The following is a 14,208-nucleotide window of genomic DNA, read 5'->3' on the forward strand; positions in this document are numbered from 1 at the left end:
GAGGATCACGCGGTCCCCATCCTGGAAGGCGAGTAGCACCGACAGCACCCAAGCGTTTCGTGATCTCCTTCATACTCCTCTGCCAAGTCATGGGTTGGCCACCTTAATGTTTACGCCACTCCGAATTGGGCATGGAAAACAACACTCTCTTCGGCAAACGATGATTCGGCATACGCAACACATGTCCCAACCAACACAGCTTCTGGTGCTGGACGCATTCTTCAATGGACATACCCGTTGCACAACCGAAAACACGCTTTCTAACGGCCTCGTTACGGATTCGCCGACACCAACCCACACGAGCTATGGTTCTGAGACAACGATTGTCGAACACTTGAAGACGTCTCCGCTGCTCTGCTCGAATAGGCCAAGTCTCACAGCTATACGGATAGGTTCTTATCGCGACATCTATGCATTGAATGTCTCAGTTACAGCTAAGGAACGTTAGAGCCGTCACACCCATTGAAGTAGTCTGTTCATAGTTTTAAACTGCTCAGTTCTGAAAATCCTCTGTTTTTCCCATAATTATTTCATTACTGAGCTTGCTCACTTTGCTTAGGTCTCCATCTATATACGCACGCGGGTGACGTGTACGCTGAATGTCTCTCGGATAGTAGCATTTTCATCCAGTCCCGAGAATGCAATGAACGTCATCGATTTCACCCAACCACTGTGATCAAGATCCCTCCTGGCGGCTCACTTCGCATTTTTTCCAACCGGCATTTCGCCCAGATACTCAGCTTCACAGTGACCCAGGGTGTGGAGGCAACCTACGATCTTATTCGGATGTGTACGATCCGTCTGAGTTTTGTCAAAGGCTGGGGTGCTGAATACCATCGACAAGATGTCACTTCAACCCCCTGTTGGATTGAGGTACATTTGCGCGGACCACTGTTATGGTTGGATCGAATTTTACGGCAAATGGGACCGTGCCGCAATCCAATATCTTCCGTCTCCTAGGTTTATCCCAATTTTTCGTCACTCTTTGTGATGAGTGTGTTCTTTGTGTCCACACTGGGGGTGCCATCAGAGGTCGACCCAAGCGCCATTCTAGAGGAACCGTATGATCGCTGTTGACTGTTGTCCCCTTCTCATTGAGATACATACTTCTTGCCAGCCTAATCAATGTTTCGGCGTTGCTTTTTCGATGAAACTCAAATTGATTTGGCTCGCTTGGCTGATCATTTACATATGCCAGATTGATTCCTATCGTGTGCGTACGTCACACTGACTGTTTGTCTCATGCTTCGTTTTCGCATTTCTTACTTTGCATTATCGCCCAAAATTGACTTGGTTCTTTCACGACGCTCACTAATGTACACACTCGTGAACATCTACAAATTATCTTCACTTGGCTGCATGTTCTTGGGGCTTTATAGCAGTCGGGACTGTGGTAGCTTAGCGGTTAAGGCGCTTAGGTTCGTGGTTGTAATCCATCTTGGCTGTCCGAGTGCTCATGGCAAAATGGAAGCCGTCCTTTGAGTCCCACTGCAGCTATGTATTATAAAATTTCCACAACTGGACGACTACTATTGTCCCATAATAATCCATGAGAAATTTGGTTAGTCATAACATTCGGTTGTTTTACTGGTCTTAAACCTTTAGGCCCGAACATTTGTTTAACTTTTAGATGTCCAGATTGACTGATCAAAGAGAGGGGTGTTCAAGTAGATCCTCACTAGACCGTTTCTGCTCGTCGGCAGGTTTACATTTGTTGAAAAGGTTGGCTGACAGCTGCAGTGACCAAGTTACACCTTTTCTGACTTACAGGCACCGTCGCTCAAACACTCCCGAATTTCTGAGAAGCTCCCATCACTTATTCATAGTGCGTTGCAAAATCAGAATTTATACTAGTCCGCAGTCGTGAACATGTCTTCTAAGACATCAATACCTATGATCCAATCCTGCTTATTTGATCGAGACGCTAGACCTGCACCTCAGGTACGTCAAAAAATCGTCGTAATTGTACTCTAACCAGTATCCGATGTGCGTCAACTCCATCCCAAATGCAGATTGGGCACAAACAAATGCTTCTTTGGATATGTTCCTGGCTTACGATTGAACTTCCCACCGATTCTTCCCAATAACGATGCTTCTGGAACAGCGCTTCTCATCCAGGAATGAACTCTTATCTCAAGGACTATGTAGGATTCGTTTATTAGACCAATCTACCACTGTTTGGGTTATCCGCCATGGTGACGGTTGTTTGCACTGTGCAAGACTTAGGGCATCGTTTGTTCGCAAAGTAAGGACAACAGAAGACCCACTTCGATTGTACCCGTCTGTGGATGTCACCTGATCCTTTGAATGATTCTTCTAGCGGATTTTAACGGAATTCGACTGTTTTTGCGGTATTCGGAGAATTGACTCTCAACGCACAGAAGAGACGAATTTCGATCAAGACTACACATGAGGAGGCAGAATAAGTGTTGTATGGATGAGTGGTAGACACCCAGAACGTTGTTTTTCACGGGGAAACAAACACGTTAGATACCTTTAAGCATCCACCAATGTTCCTCTCATTATTCAGTGGATGCCTTTTCGTCTGAAGAGCTGCATTCCTGAACCATAAATAGCTTGCGGTTGTAAATGGTGACGGACCTTGAAGGTCTGAGCTCGAGGTAGTTCAGTGGTTAAGGCGCGAACCGGATTGTCCGTGTTTCGAACCCAGGATCTGCATCTCAACCGCTGCTGTCTGGCCCTGGGAAGCCTATAAGTTACATGACAGGTAGGCACAGAAAGTGTGTCTCAGGTTTGATTCACTTAAAAAACTGACAGCAGGTCGACAGGCCGTAATCTCATGAGGACCCATAAAACAGTAAGTGGATTTGCTGATGGGTAACGTTTCGTTTTTGACAAAAAATTTGTCCAGCGCACCCTATCAAAGTATTTGGTAGTATTATCTCATCAGTGCTGCGCTTTGGAGCTATATGTACAGAAGTAGCCGAACTGCGCCCAAAATCAGCCGATTTGTTTACTAGGTAGTAGAACAGACAGTTATTGCCCTGGAAACTGTCTTTTGTTGGGTCGCAGATAAAACCAACAAGAGTAACCTTCCAAGGGGGAATCGCGCTATGGACTGATGCAATTAAATAGTCGACTCCCTCAGGTAGACAGACGGAACCGACAAACATAAGAGATCAACAAACGAACCCCTAAAGCGGTTGCTCATTGGGCGTTAGTAAAACTCAGCTAAGTTGAAATTTTTACGGATCCGGGGCACAAAACAAATTTGGAAATTGTTGAATTTGGGTGAGAACGATTCACACCACAGCAAGTGATGACCGAGGTAGTGGTATCCCAGTTTGAACAACATGAAGGGCTTGCAAGTCAGCCTGTGCGTGGAAAGCGACCTCACATTAGCCGGTCTTCCTTCAGGGGTAATTTAAACTGAATGGTGCAGAGCCAAGCCGGGCCAGCAGCCGTGCGGTCTTTTGCAAGCCTTAACCAAATCGTCGTGGCAATTGACAGCCCACTAAGATTGGCGCTCAAATGAAACTTTCGGCCAGTATTCTGAATCTGATAACATTTCAGGCTTGACATAACTCTCTTCCTCCATCGGTCGGGAAACTTATTTACACTCCCTAACAAAGATCGTACACCGACCTCTTTCCTTTTTCTGGTTCGCCTGGAGTCAACCAAACAGTCAACTCGACCCTATTTACCAATCAATTTTCCCATACTTTTTTGTGGAAGCCTTAATCCAGGAGTGAGAAAACTAATAAACGCAAATTGAATCAATCCAACAGTATCTTGAATTTTTTCGGCATCCCAACTACAACCATTCCCTTTACTAGCCTCATCGCACCAGCTGTGTATGTGATTTTTACTGCTTAATGTAGGTGCGAAATGGAATGTGTACATTTTGGGCTTGGTGTACAGTACATATCACTCCCATATCAAGACCATTTGACGCATTTTTAGGCAATAAGAAGTTCTAGCGGAGTCGTCGCCAGCATCAGGATCTGCTGATCAATAGTGTAAATTGGCGCTTACCTGCCACGCAGTCATGGAAGATCATAGTAAAGAGCGAAAGGAAAGGTAGGACAGGAGCTTAACTCAAGAAAACGGTCGAGAGCTAGATGCCTACACCTAAAAGCTTTGGAGTAAGCGCGTGTTAGCCTCATGTCGGAGTGATATACATCACCATTGAGTTTGACCCAAAATCCTCCTCGTATTTCCCCCCAACAAAAACCTGGCTAACGGTGACGAGCGAGCATTAACTAGGGAGTTCCTCTAGGGAATGACAGCTGTTAGGATCGATTATGTATTGTCCTACAGGGTTTCCCACCCTGAGCGATCAGAGCCACATTGACCCCGCCCAAGAATATACAAAATCCCGTAGTGTTTCTCGTTACGGTCATAGTCTCTCCGTAAGCCTTTCTACAACAAGAGAGTGGAGTGGAAAATATTGTTTTCGGGCTTGCGCAGTACATGTCCCAATACTTTAATTCGATGAGCGTTTTCTGCCGCACATGCAATTTCGACATATTATCTTGTATTCGTTTACGAAGCGCTGCTTTAAGGACTTGCTACAAGCAGTTAGAGCCTGTTATGTTACGAGTACGCCCGTGAAAAGACATCTGAATGCACTTTATGTCTTCGGATCAAAGAGGCCAAGTTTTGCAGGCATCAATTGACGCTATTCTCTTGGTCGTTTTCTAGGCATGACTTTTCGATCGTTTCCGATACAAATGATGTAAGTTAGGGAATATCATTTGTGTCTTGGTGGTACGTGCATTGACTACATATGCCAAGATAAGTAAACCTATAAGCAAACTGAAGTTTCAAACAGGAAATGGGAAGCAATACTTTGCGCTTTGAAGGCGCATACCGAAACACAGGACCGCCTCCCACATTTTCTGGAGAAGTGCGATCGTAGGATCGTCCATATCATCCATGTTCCCTAAGCTGCCTGCGGATTCGATTTAGATGCTCAGGTTTCCAGTTCTTTTGACGCTGTTGTCGATCATGAAATTGGACATGAGAAGCTGGTGAGACCAATCCTACTGAATTTGACAAGCAAGAAAGTCAATGAATCTTGAACCAATATTTTTACCTATTCATTTTCTTGATTCATTTACTTATTTATCGGTACTAATTTCCTTGATGCTGTATCCGATTTGACGGTGATATAAGTGGCACTTGATTATATTTTAAACGTCTTATCACATAAGATATCAACGCATGTTTTGAAGCGCGAAAAGCTACGGAAATATGCTGAGTCAATGTAGTAGATTTAGGTTAGATGATAGACTAACGCGGCGCGAGAACCATGGAACAACCAGTTCGGTTGAAGGTTTTGGGTGGAGTTCTACTTGTGATGAGTATCATTTTACCAGTGTTACGGTTTGAAGAACTAGGGAAACCGAATTCTATTCTATTATGAGAACATTAATTCAGTCTGGTCTAAGGTGAACTTCGGTGAGTTCATTCGACTTCATCCTGGACGCTGGATCTCAAAATTTCGTTGGTGGCCCTTACGACCATGACCGCTTTTAATGCGTGAGTAGCAGTTTGGTTTAGGTCGATTTAGGTGAAAACTAGAACTCTGAATGCTTGTGTGTGACGCTGGCGGTGACGGCATAAATGTTCACGATTGTTCGCTGTTTTTCGGACAATGCCATAGGCTGTCAACTTGTTCATCTGGAGAGATTACAGGTTCGAATAACTTCTAATGCTGGACGACTGTAAAAATCGAGTAGTGCCTAAAAACGCCTAAAGTGATTCTAAGCACTGAAAGTGAGTGTTAGGGCGTTTGCTACCGGAACATTTTGCCCAATTTCTTCCAGTATATGGACGTCATCATATTTTCTGAGTTAAAATAATGGGACCTGATACATAAGGCTGAAAATATTATTTCTGAGCTAGGTTGATTCTCTCGATCTCCGTTTTACTTTGAATCTACCTTGAATTCTTTGCCTAGCGGGATCGCTGCTGTTCCGCACGTCACGTTTCACACAAAATTCAAGTCACTGGTAATTTGTTAATGGTATCTGAATAGGTGCTGATTTGTTAATGGTATGTGAATAGGTGCTGGACTTTGTAATTTACTACTCATAAGGTTGCTGAAAATCCATCGACAGCCCACGATCGAGAGATTCAGCTGGGTTCCAGGTGAGTCTCTCGAAAGAACCAAATTAGTTTGCAGATGAGTGTATATTCGCTAAGTACTGGACTGTTTTGGTCGGGATGACTAACCATGACATTGGGAGATGGGTAGTTTTCGATTTGATGGTCAAGATCACGTAACACTGTCCTGTCTCTCACTAGAACGCCGCATACTTGTTGGTTCTTTCACACTTCGGAACCGCGTAATGTTCACCTTTGTACTTTCACTGATTACACAGAGCTAGGTGTAAGCGCACTACTGCAATTAAAAGTGCTCTTATATTTCGGTCAGTTGAGGGCATATGAGCATGTTTGAATCTCGACCAGTTTGTTTGTGACACAACTGTTTACTGACAGGGACAAGGTCTTGCAGGGGATCTCCAATATCCCCAGTTTTAGCTAATATTCATATGGAGGACTTCGAGCAAATGGCATTGGTCGGATATCACGTGAAAGCTTCCACGACTATCTCAATAGTTCAAATCGACACATCAAGTTTAGCATGGAGATAGAGTCCAACTCGGGCACATCACCCTTCTTGTACTGTACCGGAAACCAACAGACGTACTAACCGTCTTAAACTACTCGTCAGCACACCCTAAGTCGGTGTACGGCAGTATTGTCTCGTCGATGTTTCGTCGAGTCAGAGCGCTGTGTACAGAAGAGGTCGACCGAACGGCAGCTCAAATCGAGATTGCCAACAAACTTCAAGAAATGGTATGCCCAATAAGTTTGATTAGGCGTTAGTTAATGAGAATATTGGCTCCGGTATCTGGACCCAGTAAGGAATGTGTTGGCATAGCAGTCATTCCATATAAAGCAGGAACATCGGAAGTTTTTCAAAGACTGTTGAACTTAACTGACATTTCCAGAGGGGGAAAACGCTACACTCAGTTTTTGGTGCAACTGAAAGATCTCCCGATCGAAAGCACTAGGAACTGTGGCAAAATTAACTGCAGCGATTGCTCTAAGGTTTACATAGGAAAACTGTCATGGAATTGCACACCGGAGCATAAAAGGAGGATGAACGAACCACCAAGGAATGCGGAAGAATACCAAGCACTGGTCAAAGATTCAGCGGTGGTGGTACATCCCTTAGACACTGAACAGAATAGACCAAGTTTTAAGACGGCGACTGCGACTCACGCGGCTGATAGCCGAAACGGTCGAAATTACCAAGAGGGTGTGGAACTGACGAGCGTATGAAAAGCGGTCTTAGATAAACCGAGTTGACGCGTAAATGTGTGTGGTTGTCATTTGCAAAAACAGTGCGGGGTGGGGGTGGAAATCCCAACAGAATCCCCCTTCCTTACACAGCTCATCCATACAGACGGACGGAAAATGCAAAAGACATTCAGGAGGGATCATCACGTGAGCCGAACCGAAGAACTAGATCCTAGGCTGGACCCAAATCCATGTAGGTTTCTCCATTGGCCTAACATTTGGTGACCCACCCTAACACACAAAATTCCTCGGCAAACACCTAATAGAGACTTAGTTTGACTTAGCTGATTGGTTCTCCTTCCGCCTCAAGTCTCGAACAACCTCGTAACTCAGTCACTTGGCCAGACGAATCCTTTGTGTCAAAAGTGAAACATTCCCCAGCAATAAATCTAGCGATTCTTACCAAACTTTTCTGAAAACGATGCTCTTATAGTTTTTCCGTACACTGTGTAGATTTATCAGATGATCTATCCCCTTTTTATATTTTTTCCGAGATGTTCAGCCTGAGTTGAGTTGAACGAGAGTGCTCAAATCGTAGTATGGCTGGAAGAGTTGCCAACCATGTTTTCAGCTTGATTCAGGCGCTTATCAACTATGCATAAACAGCATCGCTTTGACAGGAAAATTACCTTCATCAGCATCAGTCGACACATTCATTTGGGTTCAGCGCCGATTTTTGCATTATTAAGGCTGCAGTAATTTTACATGTTGCCCTTGTCTGCATGTGGTATTCAGTGCCTTTGTGCTAGGTTGGGCGATCTTGTCATGCTTGCACCATGCTGTTAGGAATAAACCAACAGTCCTATTATTAATTGATGAGGGGTGCCTTATTATAAGAGGACAGGAATCGTTCGTGCATATCAGGTAGACCCAGGCCATGTCAGCTTTGCTTTGATTTCTCTAGGTGCGCGCGTGTGAGTGACGATCTACATAGATTGTGTATATGTTCGCTACCACGGTTTGTGTACCTCCCCCACCCCTACCCCATAATCGCCTGTCGGGTGATAGAGGCTAATTACCCATCACAGACTGGGGCTACCGCCAACAGGGACAAAAAAGTTACCGTGTCCTACGTGATTTTGGCAGGGATTGACAAAATTATGTCAAGCCGCACAATGCGTTCTGCATTCACACTGTCTATTGGCTTTGGTGCTGTTTCAGCTTTTCTGTGTCAGACAGTCACGCATCACCAAAAACTCTGTCCCCAGAATAGGCTTCCGCCAATGATTTATTTATGAGCAAGTTGTCTTCCTTGGTTGCTGCGTTTATCTCTTGTCGGTCAATCAATGGATTTCCGCTCGATCGAGTCTCATTACTTGGTCTATGGCGGCTTACTTCTAACCCACCAAACCATTTCACCACACCCGTCGTGCAGTGTTCGACTGTATTTGAAGGTCACTGTCCACACTTGAAGAGGCAAACAATATACGGCATCTGAGTGGAGGTGAACAACAACGTGCCTGAGGACAGAATGAGAAAAAAACTTATTCTGTATCGGAATCGAAAAGTGCATCCATCGACAACTTGTGTCAATGCGGAATGGTTACACTGGGATAAGAGTGTCGAATTTTCAATATGGGCATGATCCAGCGGTGTCGAAAATCATTTGCGAACCGAACCGACGTCCAAAACTAAAATGAACCCGTAGTTTATGATGCTGTTCAGCCGAATGTGATACCCAAAGGTCAGTTCGCGTTACATTTGGGTCGATACTCAAGATATCGGAACACCTTTCCTTAACACGCATCACTTATGGGGGATGTCGTAGACTGAATTCTCTTCAAGCGCTTGCCTTATGATCGGAACTGAAGGACAAGTTATGCGAAGTTTGTTATCACGGAACTCTGGATTAGTGTAACTTTGGAGGTTACTGATATCAAATCATTCAGTTGAACGGAACTCCCACTCACCTGTCCCATTCATCAGTCCGAACGATGAAGAGTGTCTTTGAGTGGTCTGCTTTTATTACAAAAACTGTCTTCCTGTGACTTCTCGCAGGAGCTATTTGTGCTGATGTGAACGAAACATCTTTTTCGGTGAACCTGTTGAACATCAGGTGTGGGACATCGCTGTGCACTATCACTCCTAATATGAGTACCCAACGATTCATACTTAGTTTCATCTCAATATTTAAACGCCATAATCATCAGGCTGGTGACGAATGTTGGTAAGGCCTAATGGAAGTTTCATTAAAGGCTGCCGCGACATGAAATGATTTTTTATAACTTCTCGATTTATTTAAAATCGCGAAATTTGATCAGGTTGACTCTTTTTTTGTACCCCCTATGGTTTACCGGTTGCCAATGCGAGAAAGCATCTGGTTGATGAATCCGCATCTGTTGGGCGACAAGAATGGCGTACCCTTTCCAGACTGAGTAAAATATATTTCAGCTTTATCAACATGGAAAAAGATTAAAGCTCCATTTGATAAAACCTCTGCAGGCATCAACTCATTCTTTATTCTTCTCCCATATGGATCCCAACCAACCTCAGGTACAATTAGTTGTCCAAGTTCTTTTTCAACCTGAGGCAAACCGTGTAAGCGCAATCAGTATTCGAAGGTCACCTTACCGTTTTGCTGTTTGTCTAATGACGTGGAACAAGAAATGATATACGCGGAGCACACTATTGTCGAATGCAGTACATAAACTGAGGTAATGATGTTGACTGCTTAGGTTTACATAATCCATACCTATCAGAAAGAATATTTTCCGGTGCTTTCAAAAAGTTCGGTCAGGCGATGTAAAACAAGGACCGAAAATCCACCATATAAGCCGTTTTGCAGTGATGCGATAACAGCTACACTGTCAATTTTTGTCCAAATCAAACTGTTAGCGAATGTACCTTGGTGAGTCAATCCGATTATGTCAGAGTTGTTCTTCTGTTGCCATGTCAGTTTCACAAACCTAGCCAAAGTGGAATGCCAGTCCTCATACAGCGCTGCATTCTTACGTATTCCCGGGAGAAGTTTCTTAAACTCTTGTAACCAAGATATCAACCTGCGATGACCCATCATCCATCTTTTCGTCCAGATGAATTACTTTGATCCAGCTGCTCTCATTTACAGCAAGTCATCTGTGGCATGGGCCATTCGCCAGGAACTGTAACAACTGTTGTGCAGCAACAGTGGCTCCGCTGCAGTTTACTGCATACAAGCACGTGATAAGGATGTTTTGAAGAATTTCCTTGCAGCAAGGAGATCCCTGAGAATACTGATGTCACAAGTGTACACTACGGATTCGTGTAGTATTTTAACGAAGTTTCTTGGACACAGGCTGTCGACTGTGCGAACAACGCAGTATGCAATTACAATTAGAAACCGTTACTGTGATATCATGACTACAATACCGCAATAGTGTCCGACAAAGGACCAAAAGGAACACATAGGGGGCTAATCCAAAGAGTGTGAAAGTCCTAGAGGCTACTCTCAAAATACCCAAAACTTTGAATATTAGTTAACTACGAGCGATCTAGTGATACGCTATATAAATTCGGTATCATAAGACCGCTTCATTGCGCCTTCCATTGCCGAAGCACAACATAACCGGCAGGTTATCAAAGTCACGATTATTCGCCCCGAACAAGCAGATTAGCGGAGGCGTTTCTGTCCACATTTCTATTACCGAAATACCATTTCTAAATTATCATAGCAGGCGCAGATATCCAGCCAGTTTGAACCCAAGTAGTCACACTGGTAGTCCACGAACCTATCCACGAGGTATGCATTCCTCAGCTCTATTTCCCCGGGATATAATAATAAAAATTACATTCTTCCAGCTGTAGCATCCCTTTGGTCCATAGCCGCCGTGCTACCCGAAGGAAACGAGAGATGTTACTGGGTCGCTCAAACCTAGACAGCAGCAGTCGAAATGGGTTGAATTCGAACCACATTCCTTCTAGTATATATGTTCGCCCCTAGCCACTGAACAGTTCGATCTCCCCGGGGTGCGACTGTATTACTGGCACGTCTTTCGCAAATCATCTTCATAAGTCCAGGCCCTGAGTAGTCAGAGGCTCCGTCCGAGGCGTTTCAAGTTTTTCGTGGGAGAACCAAAAACGCCATCGTTTTCGTGGAGAAGCCTAAATGGAAGGGTAGCTGAGCTGATAAGAACAGGTATATGGTATTCCACCCATTAGCATACCAATTTGCATGCAATTTGGGTTCAAGCAGAACATAAAGTTGACGAAAACTCGGAGGCTTCACATAACTCGCCCCAAGAATTTGCATGCAATTTGGGTTCAAGCAGAACATAAAGTTGACGAAAACTCGGAGGCTTCACATAACTCATGGGCCCCAAGAACGGCGGAACTGTTCGTGGGCTGTCGGAGTGTTTTCACCAAACGTATGTTAAGTGTATCACGTCTACACAGGTATACGGGCACCTCTGCTCCTGTGGCTTGTAATTGTGTTTTTGCGGCGAAATTCAGCCTACTGATAACTTTTCTCTCCCTCAGTAGTTAGTAAACTATAGAGTGCTTTTAAAAGTACGTGAAATCTCTGAGGTATTGCTTCAGCTAGGTGTCAGACATGAGTTGAGAGTACATTTCCAATCAAGACTTACAACGCATCACACACTTGTCTATCGCTTTTACTCAAGTTATCCTTCACCCGGGTGGATACGTTCGCGTTGGCGAGGCGTCGCTTTAAGTCTAGCCACTCTACTGTTAATCAGTCCAACCACAAATCAAATCTGTAGGTAGCTTCACGCTTAGGTTGCATCGTTCGAGACTGACTTCAATCGAACATTTTCTGTCTAGCCCAAACATAAGAGACAGCCCACACAAAGTTTGACATTCATGTCACTCTCTGTAGGTGAACAAAATATTGATAGCTTGCTCTTCACTTATGTCTAATTTTCTTGGATCACAAACAAAACTGAAAAGGGGAATCGTGCATCTGGATGCGATTCTACGAGACGGAACACAGTTTCTCTTTAATTAGGAGGCTCAGTAAATTACGCAATCCGATACCTGCGTAGCCTTTTACAACTGTGCCAATAAAGAACAGTTTCTCAATATAGTTAAGTAAGGAGGGAAACTATAGTTAGAAAGTATCAGATGGAGCATATTTTCAAATGAAGACAAAGTGGTATTATATCGGACTAGGAGTGAAATAAGCCAGAAAGCACTGGCCCACGCTTGTATGTCAGTCGCTCCAAAATCGTCAGTTTTCAGTTGATTTCTGTGTCAGCAGTATACTCATTTGCGATGATTTTGAAATAAACCACCGTTCAAGTCTATTTGCTTAACTGGCGCAGAAGTGATCAGTCCTCTGCCGGCCATAGTTTTTCCGATTCACAGACGGAATGCTTCCATGTTGAAGTGATTAGTATTGTTTTTGGCTTACTCGTGTCATGCTACTTGTCTCCGTGTTTCTACGCAGTGGATGCGTCCCCTACTACGGTGATTTTTCATTTTACCATTGTGTGTGGCCTATAGGATAACAACTAGTTATCTTGTAGTTCGTTTCAAATACATCATTTTTTGACATGATGCATTCTTTGCTATCTATGCTGAGCCACAGATCCATTCAGCAGGGATCGCATTGCACAAACCGGTAAGCACACGCTGGTTTTCGAAAACCATGCCAAAGGCTAGTGTGATTTTTGCGTACGAATGTCTCAGGTGTGTTCAACCGATAAATTNCAGCTGTTAACGCTCTTCCACCAAACGCGTGTGTTTATCGATCCACTGTCAGTTCAACCAAAACCGAACGGACCGGCCTCGGTTAAAGCACTGCTGTCGCCACCTTCGAGATGAATGGGCGTGATTCGTAGAGTGATTCGGGAGTCAAATTTGCAGGACGATAAGCGAAAATGATCGCCCATGATGAAGGAAGTGATGAATGTTGCTGTAGCTGTCGTACTGGTCGTGTAAATTTGTTTTCTTTTGTGTGTCGTTTGCCGTTCTGTCATCGTTACCTGTTTCACCGTAGACTTCTGTCTTTTTCCATGGCCTCGCTCTAAAATCAAATCATTTTATAGCTTCCGTTCGAACTCTTCATGCCATTGTGGTAACGCATGATAGTCTTTTTTGCTTGCACTGGAAAGTAGCAACCACACACGAGTAAGAAGATGTATGTTTGGTGACAACGGTTAAAACCTATCATTAGATTTATATCACCAAAAATAGCAACATCAGGGTTGATACTGATGCTCCACTGCGGTATAACCACAGGGCTTATCTGATTATTTCAGAGAGGTTTGGTAACTAATCGGTGGATTTTTTGTTGAGAAACGTTTCGCTCTTGACACAAAGGCTTCGTGAGGGCTTAGAGCGGGCAGGCTTGTGGGAGAGCTGTTTTAGGTCAACCGAGATTACACGAGGCGGTGTGCTGTTATCAGTTAGGGGTTTTGGTCTAAAAGTACACATTCCAAGATCCACTTAATCCTCCCCCAACCGTAGTCCAATTCTCCTGGCACCCATAACGCGCACAGATCAAAAGTTGATACCAAAGAGGAGTATTCCATTAAGGTTTCCCAGACCAGAAAAGGAAGACCCAAAAATCCAGGTTCACCTGCAAAATATTTTCCACTAACTAATAGTTCTTAAGTGCCAGTTAACAACGCCAACGAACAAACAGGTACTTCAAACTGACACCTGATGTAACTAACTGTTGTCGTCGCTCAATTGCCTCAGTGTTGAAAAAATTCTCGCTTTATTGCGAACAAGCGAGTGCAGAATTTGCAAGGAGAATTGCGGCATTTAAAGCGATTAGTTGACCTTTAATCCAAGCTGTCCGATCAATGTTAGGTGAACACTCATCATCAACGACCGTTGCTTCTATGACATAGCTGAAAACCCATCATCGTCGGTCGCTCCTGAACTGATTGACTGCTTGAGCGTCGAATCGGTAGCTGGCTTCAGTGGCCC

The 14,208-nt window shown here is 44.1% G+C and overlaps 1 protein-coding gene across 1 annotated transcript in view; it reads left to right on the forward strand.

Annotated features, from left to right (window-relative positions):
* T265_03875 (hypothetical protein) overlaps positions 1–1,346 on the forward strand; it is a gene marked incomplete at both ends in the record, with an annotated part of 30,573 nt that extends 29,227 nt beyond the window's left edge. The window contains one exon of the mRNA XM_009168467.1: positions 560–1,346. Within this exon, the coding sequence (XP_009166731.1) occupies positions 560–960 (401 nt within the window). The remainder of the gene's footprint in view (positions 1–559) is intronic.
* Between the last annotated feature and the right edge of the window lie 12,862 nt (positions 1,347–14,208).

The sequence above is a fragment of the Opisthorchis viverrini genome (genome assembly GCF_000715545.1).
Source record: "Opisthorchis viverrini unplaced genomic scaffold opera_v5_59, whole genome shotgun sequence".
NCBI classification, from domain to species: domain Eukaryota; kingdom Metazoa; phylum Platyhelminthes; class Trematoda; order Opisthorchiida; family Opisthorchiidae; genus Opisthorchis; species Opisthorchis viverrini.